This window comes from Fusarium subglutinans (assembly GCF_013396075.1).
Source record: "Fusarium subglutinans strain NRRL 66333 chromosome Unknown NRRL66333_c0000189, whole genome shotgun sequence".
Classification (NCBI taxonomy): domain Eukaryota; kingdom Fungi; phylum Ascomycota; class Sordariomycetes; order Hypocreales; family Nectriaceae; genus Fusarium; species Fusarium subglutinans.
This window is the reverse complement of record NW_023502252.1, coordinates 66,619-81,883: the sequence shown is the minus strand read 5'-3', so window position 1 is coordinate 81,883 and position 15,265 is coordinate 66,619. Positions and strand designations below refer to the sequence as shown.

The window sequence follows — 15,265 nt, the reverse complement described above, 5'->3', positions numbered from 1 at the left end:
CTGTTGAAAAATCAAAAGCAAGATCCAAAAAGAGAGTCAACTGTCCTAAGCATATGCAAGTAGGTTCAAAACATGTCAAGCCTTGACGGCCACTGTGCAAAATGATATCTCGTGAAACCAAACCCCGAGATACTCTAGACCTACAACGAGGCATCTCGATATTGTGCCTTGAAGTGCTCGGCTTCATCTCCGTTCAGCCGTTTGAAAAGGGACAAAACAAGAAAACGAAAACCCTGGACCCAATACAAAAACCCTCGGCCTCTGGCTACAGAACACCTCAGCTCTGAGCATATCCCACGAATCCTAGTTGGTTCGTGAGAAGGTTAGCCTGGAAATTCCTCATGCGAGAAATATCGCAAACACTGCCGAGGTGTGGATCAATAATCGCAGCGGCAGCCATGGCTTCTTCAAGAGTGCCTCCGTACACCCTCGCAACAACACTCTCGAAAGCGTCTTTCTCCATAACAGCCCCGAACTCCAGACACTTGGATACGCCAACAAGTTCTGTGCCTAGTAAGTCTAGCCTTTCCAGCAAAAGACTCTTGTCGAAGCGTGACGCTAGCTCGAACCAGGCTTGTACAGGTGTGATCTCCAAGTCGCCGGGGTTGAGACTCTGTGCTAGACCATAAAGGGAGGATAATGATATTCGGGGAGATGGCCACTCCAGGTGCACGGGAGGTACGTAAGGATCCAATCCGAGAGAACGACGATTGTGGCAAGATGATGCTGAAGAGACTAGCTTGCGGTCACCAAATACATCCAAAGGTGCGTTAGCCATGCAGAGTGAAGACGCCATGAGGCAATGGCCTTTGGGTTCGTCGTTGGAGAGGTGAGAGTGGGATGGGAAATCGCCAACGAAGAAGTGATCCCAACAGATATGTTCAAGTCTGTGAAATGTCAGCGAGACCATGACAACATCCACCATGCAGTATGAGTTTCAGTATGAACTTACGAGAGAATAAAGTTGACAGCCTTTTGCTCCTCATCAGGAGTCAGGTTAAGATCGGGTAAGGGTGGTGGCGAACTAGTAGCGTTGCTGCTTGACTCGTTTGATCGGATACTGAAAGCTGGCGTCTCCATCGATTCATCCTTCTTTAGAGTAACAATAATGTCGTCGACGTTGATATCGGCAAATATCTCTCCGCCATCTTGATCGAATTCTTGAAAAGTAGGATCCTCGGCCCTCAACTTGACGCCCAGCGTGTCATCGACCCAAGCATCATTGTCGCCAGCAACCAACTCCTTCGTGAGACGGGGACGTATAGAGCAGGTACCAGACTTGCATCTTGGGATAGTGACGCCTTTATTCGTCAATAGTTCTTTGATAGAGTCATTGTCCTTTTTGAGTTGTTCAGACTCAAATTCCGTTAAGGCGATAAGTTCACGGAAGTGAGTGATGTCGAGCTCGAGTTGTTTCTGATATTCTGCTTTGCGTTGGCGATGCTGGATCTGAGCCCGTCGGACCTGGGTCCGGCGCAGCTTTGCTTTCTCAGTTGCGGTAAGAGACTTGCGAGATTTCTGGGGTGAAGTTTCACTACTGTTTTCGGGTGCTGGTGGGGTGTTAGTGGTGTCTTGGTGATATGTGAGATGTGAGATGTGAGATGTCTTGCACGACTGTCTGAGATTCTAAGTCGAAGAGTGGCCTGTCACTGAACCGGACCTTAAAGGAATCAAGCGGACAGACGAAATATATCGACAGAAATCACACAGAAAGATAACGAGGGCACGCTCTATACTTACACTCGCTGCTCATCCCAACGCTGCCTCTACTCTTCCTCCCCCTCCGCTGGGACGTGGGACAGTCGGGGCCTTCACATGGCGTTCCAGCGACCTTTTGCTTAGTCTTTTTGAGAAACTCGGTAAAAGAAGGTCTCTCGTCTGCTGCAGCTGTAGCTGTATTTGCCATGACGTGATTAGATGGCAATTTGTTGCAGGAGGCTTTTGTATGTAAGTTGGAGAATGAGTCCACTTTAATGACTTGAGTCTCAAAGTTTGAGTGGGTTTCGAAGTGTTACGTTGGGATAAGTAAGCGCGGGCGGATTAAATCTCGAAACGGAATATGTCCCGTGCGAGTTCGGTAGATGGGACGGAAGGAACTAAAAATAGCCTGACATGAAACCACCGTCAGAGCAGAAAAGATTCTTTAATAAATAATGGAATATTCTTGATAAGAGAGGGAGGAAGAGAGGGAGAGAAGATCCAAAGAATATGCAAGTAAGAAAAAAAGACATGTCGTCGAGTCACGAGCCAAATCGGAGTTTTTCTGCCTATTCCGAGAGGTCTTTCGGCTCCAAGTTCTCCCATGCATTCAGACCTCTCATTAAGGCAAGAAAATAAACTGATCAGACAGCAAGCCAACTAACTAATGCCTATAGGCCAAGGTTTTCTGCCGCCTGTGGGTTATAGCCTCAGGGAGCAAGAAAATATCAGATTTTGATATAAGACATTAAAATAAACTTAGCAAAAGGCATCCTAAACTTGGCAAAGATATCCAAAGCTTGGACTAATTTACATGTCTCTTTTTATTATTTAGGATCAAGGACCTGAGTTTTCTTTCCTCCCGTAGTATAGGTACCTTAGGTACCGACTTAGCACTCTGACTGAGAACTGAAGGGCCGCTTTGTGACCTCGCTGACGATTTCTCCTACATCGCTTCCGCGGAGATGGTATTGATAGTCATACACAATGATTACAAACACAAATGAATGGTGACACAAAACTGTAAAGGGATACTATACATCTTAGGGTTGCAAACTTTTCCTTTTCTGCTCGCTGTCTAGGTAGAAGAGTGTATGCGCATTCCATAACTCGCTCTCATCTCATGGTAACTTTCGAGATCGTTTCACATCCGAACCCTCGGGTATAGAACCAAGCCTTTGTAAATCAAACAAATCCTCCCCAACGCCTTGCTGTGTTTTGGAAATCACAAATCGCAAACCATGCTCCCGTCGTAAATCACTATGCCACGTCTCTATTCATAATCTTCACCATCGCTATCCGTCGCTGTGCCCTCCTCAATCTCGTCCTCATCAATATCGTCATCAATGTCATCGTCGCTGTCGTCCTCGTCCTCGGCGTTCAGCCCTTGCACCGCCTTCCAATGCACGTAATCGTTCTCGAGCCACCTTTTACTAACCGGCAGCTGATAAGGGTCGAATGGGAAATAAGGGTCTAACTGGTGGAAGCTCTCATCTTGCGTCTCATATCCAGCATCTCGAAGGGCTCCTCCTGTCGAGTAGGTGGCCGTGAGATATTGCGTCAAGCGAACACGTTTGTTGCTCTCCACCAACGGATAGACGTACATAAAATTGAGACGATGTGAGATCTTGGCGAATTCCTCGACGATTACGGGCGCACAGACCTTGAGAGGGTTGAGTTTGCTGAAGATCTGCACGGAAAGGTCTTTTCTGCATGTTCCCATCCACTCCATCTCCTGACCAATGTATGAAGCTGGATCCTCGGGGTCCACAAACTCCGGAGTCGATACGATCAAGTCCTGCCAGCGGAAGCAGAATATGTAGAGTGTTGCCTGAACGAGGCTGTAGTATGGCGTGAATCGCATCAGGTCTGGTCCCCGGCATAAGGGTTCATATTTCTTGCGGTACTGGTCCAAGTGATGTAAAAGAAGTCCAAAGATACTTCGGATCAGGCCGCTTGGTAGATGGGCGCCACGAGCCACGAAACTGGCGAGATATGCTGCGGCAGATTGCTTGAGAACGTTGGGCGTGTTGCCCTGAAACGCAGTGGCAATTAGCTGGCCACAGAATGCGTCTGTGAGGCGCTCATGCATCTGAGCAAAATGAAAAATAAGGAATTGCGTGTGTCGAGACTTGTATGTGGGCAGCACCAGCTGTTCAAACTCGCGTAATAGGACAGTAAACATGTCGAAGGCCGTGTCTGACCCAGGGTTGGTAAAGTGAGGAGTATAGACGCTGAACAGGGTGTCCATCATGGCATCCATCTTTTCAACACTTCCCTTGATCGACTTGATTCTGGCGACATTTTCGTCGAAATCGGGGTCGTCGCTATGGACCGAATCCGCATCGCTCTCGTCGTCGTTATCGTCGTCATTCTCCCACGCGTCTCCTTCTGAGTGTTCGCGCAGCGCGTACATGACGGCAGCAGTTACATCATCATCGAGATCTTCCAGGTCGGTTTGCATCTGAGAGTCGATCTGGACAACTCGTTTCAGGATAATATCAAAAACTTCGTCACGCGAGTCGGGCGCATAGTCCTTGATACGAAGAAGGTTGTCGACATACGCCATGTGTACACGCATGGACTCGTTGTGGAAAGGCAACTTGCTCACGAGGAGCTCCTCGAGCACTGAGATTGCGGAAGGAAACATCTGAAGCAAGTACTGCAGGGTGCTGTGCAGTCGATTGCGCATGGTCTCACGGCTGATCTCAGGGAAATCCGGGACACTCCACACGGAAGATCGACTGTCGCAGAATTTCCCCACCATCATCGCCAAAACCGGTGACAGATACGAACCCTGGGCGCTGACCAGGGCCGCTAGGAAATGAGTGAACACTTTCACGAAGGCATCGTCTCGTCCAAGCCAGGAGCAATTTAGAACAGTGTGAACGAGACCATTACAGAGCCTGTTCTTGAGAATGGGGACACATCCAGTGAGAGCCACCACGTAAACCTGGAGTTCGTGGGGTTTCAGGGTATCATCTTCCTCTCCAACGACGGGTGGTAGGTACCGCTGCTTGTCGCTGGCAAAGAGTTCCTTCAATGTGTCGTATTGGCTGTCGTTTCCTCTCAGGTGCTCTTCAAGGGCAGTCCTGACTTCGAGCTTCACCTCATCCATCGTCCGTAGTCCGACTTCGTACGTCACGTTTCGGGTTTCGTCTATCAAGATTTTGCGGCGTTTCGTGGGGCTCTCGGGTGCGTCGACGGGGTCGCTCAGTCCAGCATACTCGGCCTTTCTCCTCCCCAAGACAGATGCAGGTTTGAGGATGGAGCGGACAGGCGTGGAACTCCTTGGAACAGGACCAGAGAACTTCCTGGTCGTAGGCGTAAAGGGTCTCATTGATATAGGCCCCACTAAGTGTTTGACAATGTCTTGCTTCGTTGTGCGCTGTCGCTCGATGAGGGGAGTATAGTTGACTCGAAGTGATGGTGGCGTCTCTCAGGCAACAACAGAGAGAGGGGTGCTTCGGGTGGGCAATCAAGGTATGATCATGAACTGGAGAGTATGTTGAAATTTTGACCGTAAAGAATCCGTAGTCATAATAAGCAAGTCTCAACAGCACAAGTGCCGGAAGATGGAGAGCTCGGTTTTCTTTTCTTGCCTTGTGGAAGCGATAATGAAGAAATCTCGAGGGTCAATTGTTAAGCGCTGGTGGCCATTGGAACTTTTTTCCCAATTTCTGTCGGGACCCAATTTTTCGACGATTTTTGGTGGAGACCACACGTGCCTCATATCCTCTTCCGAATCGGGAAAGGTGCTGTATCTTTAGTGATTACGTCACACTTGATATTGAAGTCAACCTCAGTTCATGCATTGCAACTGTTGTTCTTAATCACTGCGTCGATTTCGCATTGATATTGGTCATTGACCCTTACATGATTGCGGGAAACCCGCTGAGTTTCGCTTGTGATCACAACTTCTTAAATAAATGATTCATTCTTTCTCGAGTCATGAGACAACGCCATCCACGAACTGCCATTTTGCATTCAAAGCTCATGCCATCACCACACTGCCAAAACATTAACAAGAGCTATAGTCTCAAACACTTAGACGCATATTGAAGTAAACAGAATGTGGGGGGTTCATTTATCTGAAAACTACTACCCAAAACTCCTTGCCTCTGGACTCAATGCATATCCGTTAGTCTGCATCTCAAAGACCCTTTCTGACTGTCGTGATTATTAACACTAATCATTTTGGGACTGCTCCCACGCTTGCAGGTAAGTACCAGACGCAAATTGCACCTCTATCTCTGAACACAAACCCAATCAACCCAGTCATATCTCCCATATATGCTCCCTGCCCTTCCCTACAATACCGTCCTCAACACCACCTCACACCACGTAAGTCTGCCATTGTTTCTGAAGTCCACACCCATATCCTGGACGATAGCTATTTGTGAACAAAAGTACACTTGCGGTAAAGTGCAGCGTTTGAGATGATTGAATTGCTGTCGATACCGTTCACTGAGCTAATACTCGCAACCGATATGATGAGCCTGTGCTGTTCAGGAGGGATATGCTGCCGCTGGTAAGAAGAACCATTGGAGGGGACGTTGGTCCGATCGCTGTTGGGGCCATGCTTCGTCGTCCGCTCCTCATTGCAGGCAGTGTTTTAGTAGCCCTCGCCGGCGTTGCCATTGTGGCCAGGTTGTGAGGCATAAATGTAGTTGGGATCACCCCCAGCCTCGACGCCGTTTCCGTCCTGTCCAAACTCGCCCACGGCACTAGGCTCTGTTTTGGCATCATTTATCCATTGTGAATTAGTATCGATCCCCACTCGATCGCGGTTCGACTGATTCTGTTGCTGTTGGTGATTCGCGTTAGCAACTGAATCATACAAGGATCCTTAAACACTTCTCTCGCTACTCGGTACAGATTCCTCAAGCGAAAAAGCTTACAAGGAGCATACCTGCAAGTCATTCACTCAATAGATCCGGAGTCCCTGCTGGTAGAATACTTGACTTACCTCTCTGTACTTGCTGAGGTAAACTTTCAGCGCTTCCGCATAGTTCTCGAAACCAAGAGACGTCATGGCGAAGAGGATGTCTTCGCCATTAACGGTCTTGCGTTTCTCTTGCTGACATTTCTCCGACGCTGTGCAAGTCAGCATGCTGCAGATCCAAGACATGACTCGGATTCTCAAGTGCAAGTCTCAGTAAGACTGTGAATCCATAACTTACCCTCGCTTGTGATGAAAGAGATAAATTCGCTGACACACTCTTGCATACACTCCTTGGCCTCTTTCGCAATCTTTGCGTTTTCAGGTAGTGCGTTTTTCATGATACGAGCAACTGGAGCAAAGTTTCGAATGTTAGCATCAAGCTCATCAGCCTTGTCGGCCTTGGAGGCGCGAGGCGCTTTGGGTGATTTGGAGGACGAATCGCAAGACATGAGAGGGATCCAGATATGCACGGCTGGGCGGGCTGAGGCGTCAAACAGCTCGCGCAGAAAGGGACGAACAAATCATATCAGGATGCCTCTGTAGATAGATAACATACCATTGGCTATGGGCAACCATCGATCCTGTTCCTTTACACCCTCATACTCGTAGCCCGCTGAGTTTGCGGCTTGTGGGTCTTGTTGCTCGTTCATTTGTGCTTCGTCGTCGGGTGACGGTGCACCATGGTCAACCTCCTTGGGAGCAGCGGATTGGGGGGAATCCGACATATTTGGCTACCTGCAGCGGCTGCTAGCGTCCTTTGTCAAAGGGGATTTCGGGCTCGCACAGCTGGACCTTGCGATGATGTGTCCCCTGGCCACGTCGCAGATGGTAGGGCTTGCAAGCGTCAGGGTGTGCGAGAGAGGAGGAGGGGTCTTGGTTCTGCGTTGCTGTGCAAAGTCAATCAAAGAGTACTGTACCGATGAGGGTTCCTCTTCACTAATGCAGGTGGTCCCTGGCCCGGGATCTTGGAGCTATGACGCTGTCCACTTGGGGAATTTTGGGGGGCGTGTGCTTGAGAGGTAAGGAGTGGTTGATGCGGATGTCTATTGTCAAGACAAGGAGAGGTGAGGTAAGGGTAAGGTAACCAAGATACAGGATACGGAGCGGAGCAGGCACCGGAGGGGGGTGGGCCCCCTTCCGGTGTAAAAGCCAAGTGAAGAGAAGAGAAGGCGGGGAGCCATGACTTCGAGATCCGTCCGGTAGAGAATTAAGGGCATGCATGGTATGGGAGGAGGACAAGAGGGGGCATTGATTCAAAGGCATACTGGTACGTACAGTCTAGGAAATACAGATCAAACTGAGGTAGACAAGTCGCGCGAGCTTCGAGCTGTTCTGTAACAGGCCTAAGCCGGCTGATAGATACAAATCAAGAACAGAGGCCGACGCGCGCAAGACAAAGCTGTAGCACACGCGTTGGAAGCTCACAGGATACGCGCAGGACGGCAGGACGCAGATCAACAGCGATGGCGATGGCGATACACCTCAGTAGGTATTGATGTCGCCCGGAAGCGTCTCAGAATCGACGGGACGGAGCGGCGCAGATTCGGGTCGCGGTTTAGCTGGAGACCAACGGCGAATTGCACGGGAGTGCGAAGGTTCTACCGGGTACGGAGCTTGAATAATGTGTTACACGAGGATAGCAAGCGTCTCGTTCGCCAATGTCAGCTCTAGGATGTCGCGGGGGTTCTACCAAATCGCGTCAGATCCAGAGTCAGAGGGAACAATAATAGCTCGGGAGGCCAAAGAGGACCAGGACAGGCCGGGGCTGGGGCGTGTGTAGATTCGATGGCTGATTGATGATGGAGCGCGATGGGGTTCGCCAGCAGGGGAAAGCAAAGAGCTCAGTGGCGATGGAGGCGAGGCTAGAGTGAGTGAGAGTGCGAGGAGCAGCGAGCGAGAGGGTGTCTGAGTTGTTCGCTTGTGGTCGCAGTTGAGGTGCATATGTGGAGTGCAGCAGCGGGCGTGGGGTTCTTTTCTGGAAAAAGGACTTACAATTGATTGATTGTCAGCTGCTATAAAGCAAGCGAGACGATTAAGATGGTAAGTAGGTAGTGGATATGCGGTCAAGACGCGATCCAATTAGTCAAAGTTGCATTGATCAATTTGGGCAAGGTGAACTTGGTCAGCTTTGGTGGTGGTGGATGGAAGTGGAAGTGAGGTTAGAAGACATGTTTCGTTTCCCTGACACGCCAACAACAAAACCCAAGGCCAAGGCTGAAAGCCTGAAGCGTGCCTGGCCCCAGCAGCCTAGGTACACACTAACTAACTACTAACCTAAGGTAACTCAACCCGCACTGTTAACTTTTAGACCCTGGCTCCATTGCTGAGGCTGCTTCCATATTAACTAGGTAGACGTTATCGATAAAGAACCAAGGCGTTGACTGTCAGCGAGCGTAGGGCCCAGTAGTACATTGAAGTGTATTAGCCATGCAAACCCTCACAAGAAAGCAACACCAAGGCTTTACAGACACAGTGCTGAGAAGATGCTCATATTCCTGTGTGACTATCGATCCTCTCGACACCGCTATATCAATCCGACTGACCCGGACAAGGAATACTCGCTCGATGGACCATCCATCTGCTCGCTTCCTTGATTCCTTCAGCCGCTAAAGCCAAAAGCCCTGGGCTTGTGTAGGAAAGCAGGTAGGCAAGTTGCTGCAAACACTCCCACGGGTACACAGGAGCATGGCCCCAGGCGGTGTGTCGCAAACTCTTTTCCACCTGAGTTACCTTTGCTTGGGGGACCATCGTACGAAAAAGAACCCGTGTTTAAAGTGATACCTACTGTCCTGTACTGGCCGAGGAAACGTGCGAGACGGGCATTCCGGTGCTACACCCATTATCAGCTCTGCTATAGATGCGCTGCAGCGAGGCCTTCTACTGCAGCGCTGTTGGATCAGGATATCTCTCTCAGCAAACGCATCCATCTCTGCGAATATGACCCCATCTCCAATGCCTCCTCAAAATGACGTCCAGGCACTCACTCACTATCAGGCACTTGACCGGTCATGATCAAGTCCACCTGGGCGGTAGCGGAAGAGGGGGGCCACTCTGATTCCTTATTCGACAATGGCATCTTCATCAAGCCACCCATCAAAACTGTATCCACGCTTCCATCGCCAGGGTTTCAGTTTGGGCTGAGCTGCTGGGGTAACTTATTGTCGGCCTCATTTGTGCGTCGCAATCTGTAAGCTTCCGCATCGTATGCCTCAGATGCAAGCCAACAACTTAGCCACGAGTTCTCAGCCTAGCTCGAAAATTGCAGTCCAATAAATAGTTCAGCCTCCTTGTAAAACATGGTCCAATACCTGCAAGGACCCGACAAACTGGAGTGTTGGCCATCTTAGTTACGGCTTGATTGTATCAATCAAAGAGTGCTTACCACCATATGCCATTATTCCCTACAAGTTGACTTGGAACTTTAGTTAATTCAAAGCTCATCATGGCTTCTGAAACCTTGGGGGAAAAAACCTTCCAATCTAAGCAATATGGAGCTCACGCCAAATGCTAAGGCTTTCTCATGTTTGGAACCCAACGCATCCATCCTGGCCAAGCCACAAACAACTTCAGAACATATTTCACAGTATCTAGTTAGGATATACGACTGTGATAGCCTTATCGAAGTTCCTGCTGACCGCCCCCTGGCACAGTCAATGTGAAGCCGACAATGTGCGTTAAGTGACGACTTGGTTGGTATGACCGCGAAAAGTGATAGATCTTTTATTGACGTCCTGCCATGATTAAGAGTTCCTGAAGATCCTAGACTCGGTTCATTGCGCTTTGATACAACGGTTTTCGGTGGTAACCAACAAAGCTGTGAAGGCGTGACCAGTAAGCCACTGATATCAGCCATTCTGTCCTTCAGGTCTGATTGGACTCGATCTCATTAAAGCCAGTCCAGAGATCATATTTTCACGGAACGACAAGCGTCTGGTAGAGCCTTGAAACGACCGCTGTGCCGCAGGGCCTCCATTTGAGGAGGGGGCACAAGTGCAATACCTAAATACCTTTCAATCAGTCAGAAGTACATATTATGGCTTCTGCATGTCAACAACCGATCTGCTGCGCCAGAGGAATGCACTAGCCCCCACAAGGCCATGATGATGCTGCTACTCTTGACAATGGTGGAGAGCTGTCGGGGTGAAGGCAGCAACTGATGACTTGCAGTTCATGGCTAGGCTGCCCCATATCGATCAGACTCTTTTCAGATCTCGGTGAAGATCAATCAGACATGTAACTTTGATTGACGTTGCATACACATGGAAGACGCCAGCTGTCCATCATACTATCTTTGTCATCCTTTGGCTTTCTCATTCCCATGCAGTTCGCCTTGATGCACACGTCTTCAGTTGAGGCATGGAATTTGATGTAACTCTCGCAAAAGTCACGAGTTTCAGACAGATTGAGTGTGCGGAAATTTCCTCATTTTTCTCCTCACAAGGTATCACCATCATCAGCAGTGGTCCGACACGAAGGTACATATGGCCAGTTAATGCAGCCGGTGGGCAAGCCTCGTCAATCGGGGTGTTTCTGTCCATACAAACACATGCCCGTTGTCTAGGTCTTGCGTTGCATTACATTGCATTGTGTGTTTGACGTCCTGCATGTCAAAAACTCTGATGCTTCTGGGGCCTCATTGCGGTTGGGCATGCAGACGCTTTTGCCGCCATAACCCCACAGTGCGTAGCAAGTGTACAACGCATCAACACCATCTTTCCATTTCTTCCGTCGTGTTACTTGTCAAGGGGACGCAATAAAACTTAGGACATCTATCCCAGGTGACAAAAAGCCTTAGGTAAACTTAGCATAATTTAGTATAGATTTAGAGAATCTTAGACCAAGTATTTTTAGCACCCTAGTTCAATATCAGAAGTCTTCTTGCACCCCGGGGCTCGTTCAGCCTGAAAGGCAGATATTTGGAACGCAAGCAGGCTATGGAAGTCCGTCCGTCTTATCCGCGTCCAAATGAGGCTGGAGCAGAAACATCGGGAGGTCCGATGGAGTGGCATCTGTAGAGAGAAGGGGATTTTGAGGCGCAATGGCGTTGTTGCAAGCTCTGTCGTATGAGGCCGTGTTCATAAGTGGCATATCTAATAAATTGCAATCATGCAATTCTCTGGTAATTCTCAAAATTAATCCCTCTGTGGCACTAATGCAAGCCTTTTGTTTCATTCTGTCCTCGTAGTCTCATTATTGCTGTACAACCTGCACATTGTTCTTCTTCTGTAGAATCATTAGTATTGGCTGTATTCTTACACCAAGATTTGAAATCATTTCAAATTTTCTCTTACCTTCCACTTCTCAAGATCATCCTGCTTGGTCTTGTATTGCTTCACCAAATCATCCAGCACCTTGCGAAGCCCTTCTTGGTTGGTCTTGAGGGCTGGTACTACATCCTTAACCGTCCTTTCAACAAGCACACCGTTGATGAGACGGAAACACTTTCTGTCTTCTGAAAGGGGCTCTAGTGTCTCCAAAACAAGCCTGTTGAAGATTAAATCAGAATCAGTGGTTCGACATGCGGTAACATTCTGTTGCAGGAGGAGTTTGACAAGCCGACACCATGCTCAATCTGCTTGAATGACGGTGAAGACAATAGTGAAGAGTAAACAACTTACTTATGCTCCTCGGCTTCTTGCTCAATGTCACCAATTCTCTGAGCTATTTGCTGAAGAGTGTTCTTGTAGTTGGAGTAGGTGACTTGAAGATCTAGACACCGTGAGTAAGAGGCAGCGTCATGAGATGTGTCAGAAGAGGGGTTGTGCTAACCTTGCTGCTTCCTAGCAGGTACTTGAGCTGTTGAAGACATCTTTCTCGAAGGACTCAAAGTGTTCCGATATATTGCTTCTCTCTGTCGGTTGAGTATCAATAGACGTGGTCTTGTATGGAAATAGCAGGTAGCCAACGCAAATACAATCAATGCCCCTCCAAATCCCATGGAGCCTCCCGCCTGGTCCGTGCACTCCGACCCAATATTCCATCTCAGCATGTGGCGATCACTGTATTTCTTTCAGGGTCCTCCAACTCTATCCTGTATATCAACATCATCATGCATCCTCATCTTCACACAAAGAACGCTCTGGGTAAGTCCATTGAGCGCTTTATCGCCACCGCGCGCTAACTCCATTCACAGCGTGCGAAGAGGTCATCGCTGCTCTCGAACAGTGCCATAGCCAAGGCTTCATGCACAAGGCTGTGGGAAGCTGCAACGACGCCAAAGAGAAGGTCAATGAATGCTTAAAGATCGAACGATCAAAGATGCAGGCCGAGAATCGAAATGCTGCTCGGGCAAAGCGCGACAAAATCCGGGAGCAGCAGCGGGAATTGGGACTGTGATATGGACACACCTCACGATACGACGCCAACGACCCGAATTCGACACGAAGCGAATCCATTGACGATGGGCTGTATTCGACCTGTATACTAGAAACATTGGGGCTGGCGTTCTAGGCGATGATTTCATGACAATGAAGCATGAGATTGTGACAGTGTATAAGTGTTAATACGATCCTACTTCAGTTACCAGGTTGCTCTTAGTCGCCATGAAGTGCATGTTGCTATATCACGATCACTTCTTGAAACTAAACTTGTGTAAAGACGTTGAGATTCATCATCAATCAGGATAATATGTATTGTAAATTACGTACAGTATTACAATATTGTCTATCAAGGGGATATAATAAACCTTAGGACCTTTATTATTATTATTATTATTTTTCCCTTCCCGTCAGCCTTGCAAGGCCATCGAGCTTTTAACTTCCATACAAAGGCTTAAACAGTGTAGGACCTTTATTATAGGTGACAAAAGTCATTAGGTAAACTTAGGTAAACTTAGTATAGGTAATTTAGTATAGATTTAGAGGATCTTAGACTAAGTATTTTTTACCACCTTAATTTACTCTGAGGAGTATCCCGCATCCCTTAGGCACGTAATGTTCAACTATGTGTGTTTCGTGGGCCGCATATTCTGTTTTGAAGCCTTTTAGTCCACTGATCCAGAACAAGTGGCTTTATTGCATCGTACCATACTTTGACTAAGCTATCATCATCTGACAGCTGTCTTAGGCTCTCCTTCGAAGAGCAGAACCGTAGGTGAAGAGGCCAAATGCCGAAATGACACTGAGAAGAATTGGAACCGGTTTCCTCAGACGAAGGGCTCGGGGGAAAGCAGATCCCCCAAGAACGACGGAGGCTAAAAGACCAAGCTCGACTCCATAAGGCTGCTCATTCTGAATGCGATAGCCGCCAAGAGCATCTACAAGCAAGTTGTTAACACGTTGACACGCTACGGTGAATACAAGGGAGATAATATTGGGACTTACATAAGAATCCAACAGCACAGCCAGCAACGATTGAAGGAACAGATCTTGTGCGCGCGTATCCCATGATACCACCTCCCGCGGTCAGAGCACCTAAGATGTAGGCGGGAAGCTCAAGATCGTGGTAATTGATAGTGGCCTAAACCTGTTAGCCAACGAGCTGGTCAAGGTTGTTATAAGGCTCATGACTCGCCATTGTATCTCTTGTATCCTTACTGTCTGGTCTCTCAATGTAATTTTGTAGATTTTCAAGACGAAACAGCAACTTGTTCTTTTATGTCTGAGATGAAGCTGCGGAGCTCTCGGCCGTTGACGACATGTTCGGCGGTACGTACCTCACAGTTTATGGTGAGCGTGGGTCTAACCCCCGGATTCTTGGCTTTTCGTGAACCAATCACCTTTCATTCACCTTGGAGCTTTCGTGTCCAGAGGAAGCTCTCCTACTGCACTTTGAACTATTACCTTAAACTAACCAAATCCACCGACACCGACATCAAACACTACGAATCAACCATCACCAAAGCCTCATAATATCGAAAGAAACGCCTACACTGAACAAACAGTCCAACTCACCCAATCACAACAATGGCGGCTAAGAAGAACGTCCGCGATATCACCCCCTCGGCCGCTGCTACCACTCAGGCCAGCACCACCAGCGCTGGTTCAGTTCCTCCTCAGACTCAACCCAAGCCCGTCGCTATCGCCAAGAACGAAATCAAGGGCGAAGTTCAGTGGGACAAGGTAGTCCAGAACCTATACAATCACTACGTCAACAATACTCCTCAGCGCATCAAGTTGGTTGATGCTTTTATGGTCTTCCTTGTTGTCGTTGGTGTTCTCCAATTCATCAACTGCGCCCTCGCTGGCACCTTCGTGCGTCTTTCTCTGTGAATCTGCAATAGTTTATTGATTGCTAATGTTTCTTAGCCCTTCAACGCTTTCCTCTCCGGCTTCTGTGTGACAGTTGGGCAGTTCGTCTTGACTGGTATGTTACGACGACCGACCACCGACCACCTCGAAAGATTATAGCTAATGATATCCAGCTTCGCTACGACTTCAAACAAACGAGGCTGTCAAGAACGATTGCCCTTCAGTATCCCCTGAAAGGTTTGTCGAACTCGTGTTTATGAGGAGGCCCTATACTGACCCTCTTCAGAGCTTTCGCCGACTACATCGTCTGCAGCTTGATCCTGCATTTCTTCGCCATTAACTTCATTAACTAGACGGCCAGTTGAGTATTGTGACCGTGGTGGAATAGGGACCTCTTGAGGGCTACGTCGGACCCATCAGGCAATGTACAATA

General features: G+C 48.5%; 7 protein-coding genes across 7 annotated transcripts; 2 read left to right on the top strand and 5 right to left on the bottom strand.

Moving 5' to 3' along the window:
* Positions 1–277: 277 nt before the first annotated feature.
* Positions 278–1,906, bottom strand: FSUBG_10735 (alanine racemase; the record flags this gene model as incomplete). Its single annotated transcript, XM_036675343.1, has 3 exons — positions 278–887; positions 953–1,550; positions 1,741–1,906. 3 exons carry the CDS (start codon positions 1,904–1,906, stop codon positions 278–280), a joined length of 1,374 nt encoding a protein of 457 aa, XP_036533802.1.
* A 1,065-nt stretch (positions 1,907–2,971) lies between these two features.
* Positions 2,972–5,038, bottom strand: FSUBG_10734 (RNA polymerase I transcription factor Rrn3; the record flags this gene model as incomplete). The annotated part of the gene is made up of 1 exon (XM_036675342.1): positions 2,972–5,038. One exon carries the CDS (start codon positions 5,036–5,038, stop codon positions 2,972–2,974), a length of 2,067 nt encoding a protein of 688 aa, XP_036533801.1.
* Positions 5,039–6,313: 1,275 nt separating this feature from the next.
* On the bottom strand, positions 6,314–7,368 carry FSUBG_10733 (nuclear transcription Y subunit beta; the record flags this gene model as incomplete). Its single annotated transcript, XM_036675341.1, has 4 exons — positions 6,314–6,505; positions 6,668–6,795; positions 6,882–7,124; positions 7,200–7,368. The coding sequence occupies 4 exons, from the start codon at positions 7,366–7,368 to the stop codon at positions 6,314–6,316; spliced, it is 732 nt and encodes a 243-aa protein (XP_036533800.1).
* Positions 7,369–11,833: 4,465 nt separating this feature from the next.
* On the bottom strand, positions 11,834–12,452 carry FSUBG_10732 (prefoldin subunit 2; the record flags this gene model as incomplete). Its single annotated transcript, XM_036675340.1, has 4 exons — positions 11,834–11,866; positions 11,935–12,127; positions 12,262–12,352; positions 12,413–12,452. The coding sequence occupies 4 exons, from the start codon at positions 12,450–12,452 to the stop codon at positions 11,834–11,836; spliced, it is 357 nt and encodes a 118-aa protein (XP_036533799.1).
* A 240-nt stretch (positions 12,453–12,692) lies between these two features.
* FSUBG_10731 (cytochrome c oxidase biogenesis cmc1) lies at positions 12,693–12,979 on the top strand (the record flags this gene model as incomplete). Its single annotated transcript, XM_036675339.1, has 2 exons — positions 12,693–12,726; positions 12,777–12,979. The coding sequence occupies 2 exons, from the start codon at positions 12,693–12,695 to the stop codon at positions 12,977–12,979; spliced, it is 237 nt and encodes a 78-aa protein (XP_036533798.1).
* Positions 12,980–13,704: 725 nt separating this feature from the next.
* FSUBG_10730 (UPF0136 domain protein) lies at positions 13,705–14,029 on the bottom strand (the record flags this gene model as incomplete). Its single annotated transcript, XM_036675338.1, has 2 exons — positions 13,705–13,898; positions 13,966–14,029. 2 exons carry the CDS (start codon positions 14,027–14,029, stop codon positions 13,705–13,707), a joined length of 258 nt encoding a protein of 85 aa, XP_036533797.1.
* A 518-nt stretch (positions 14,030–14,547) lies between these two features.
* Positions 14,548–15,185, top strand: FSUBG_10729 (oligosaccharyl transferase complex subunit OST4; the record flags this gene model as incomplete). The annotated part of the gene is made up of 4 exons (XM_036675336.1): positions 14,548–14,835; positions 14,890–14,947; positions 15,006–15,069; positions 15,119–15,185. 4 exons carry the CDS (start codon positions 14,548–14,550, stop codon positions 15,183–15,185), a joined length of 477 nt encoding a protein of 158 aa, XP_036533796.1.
* Positions 15,186–15,265: the final 80 nt, after the last annotated feature.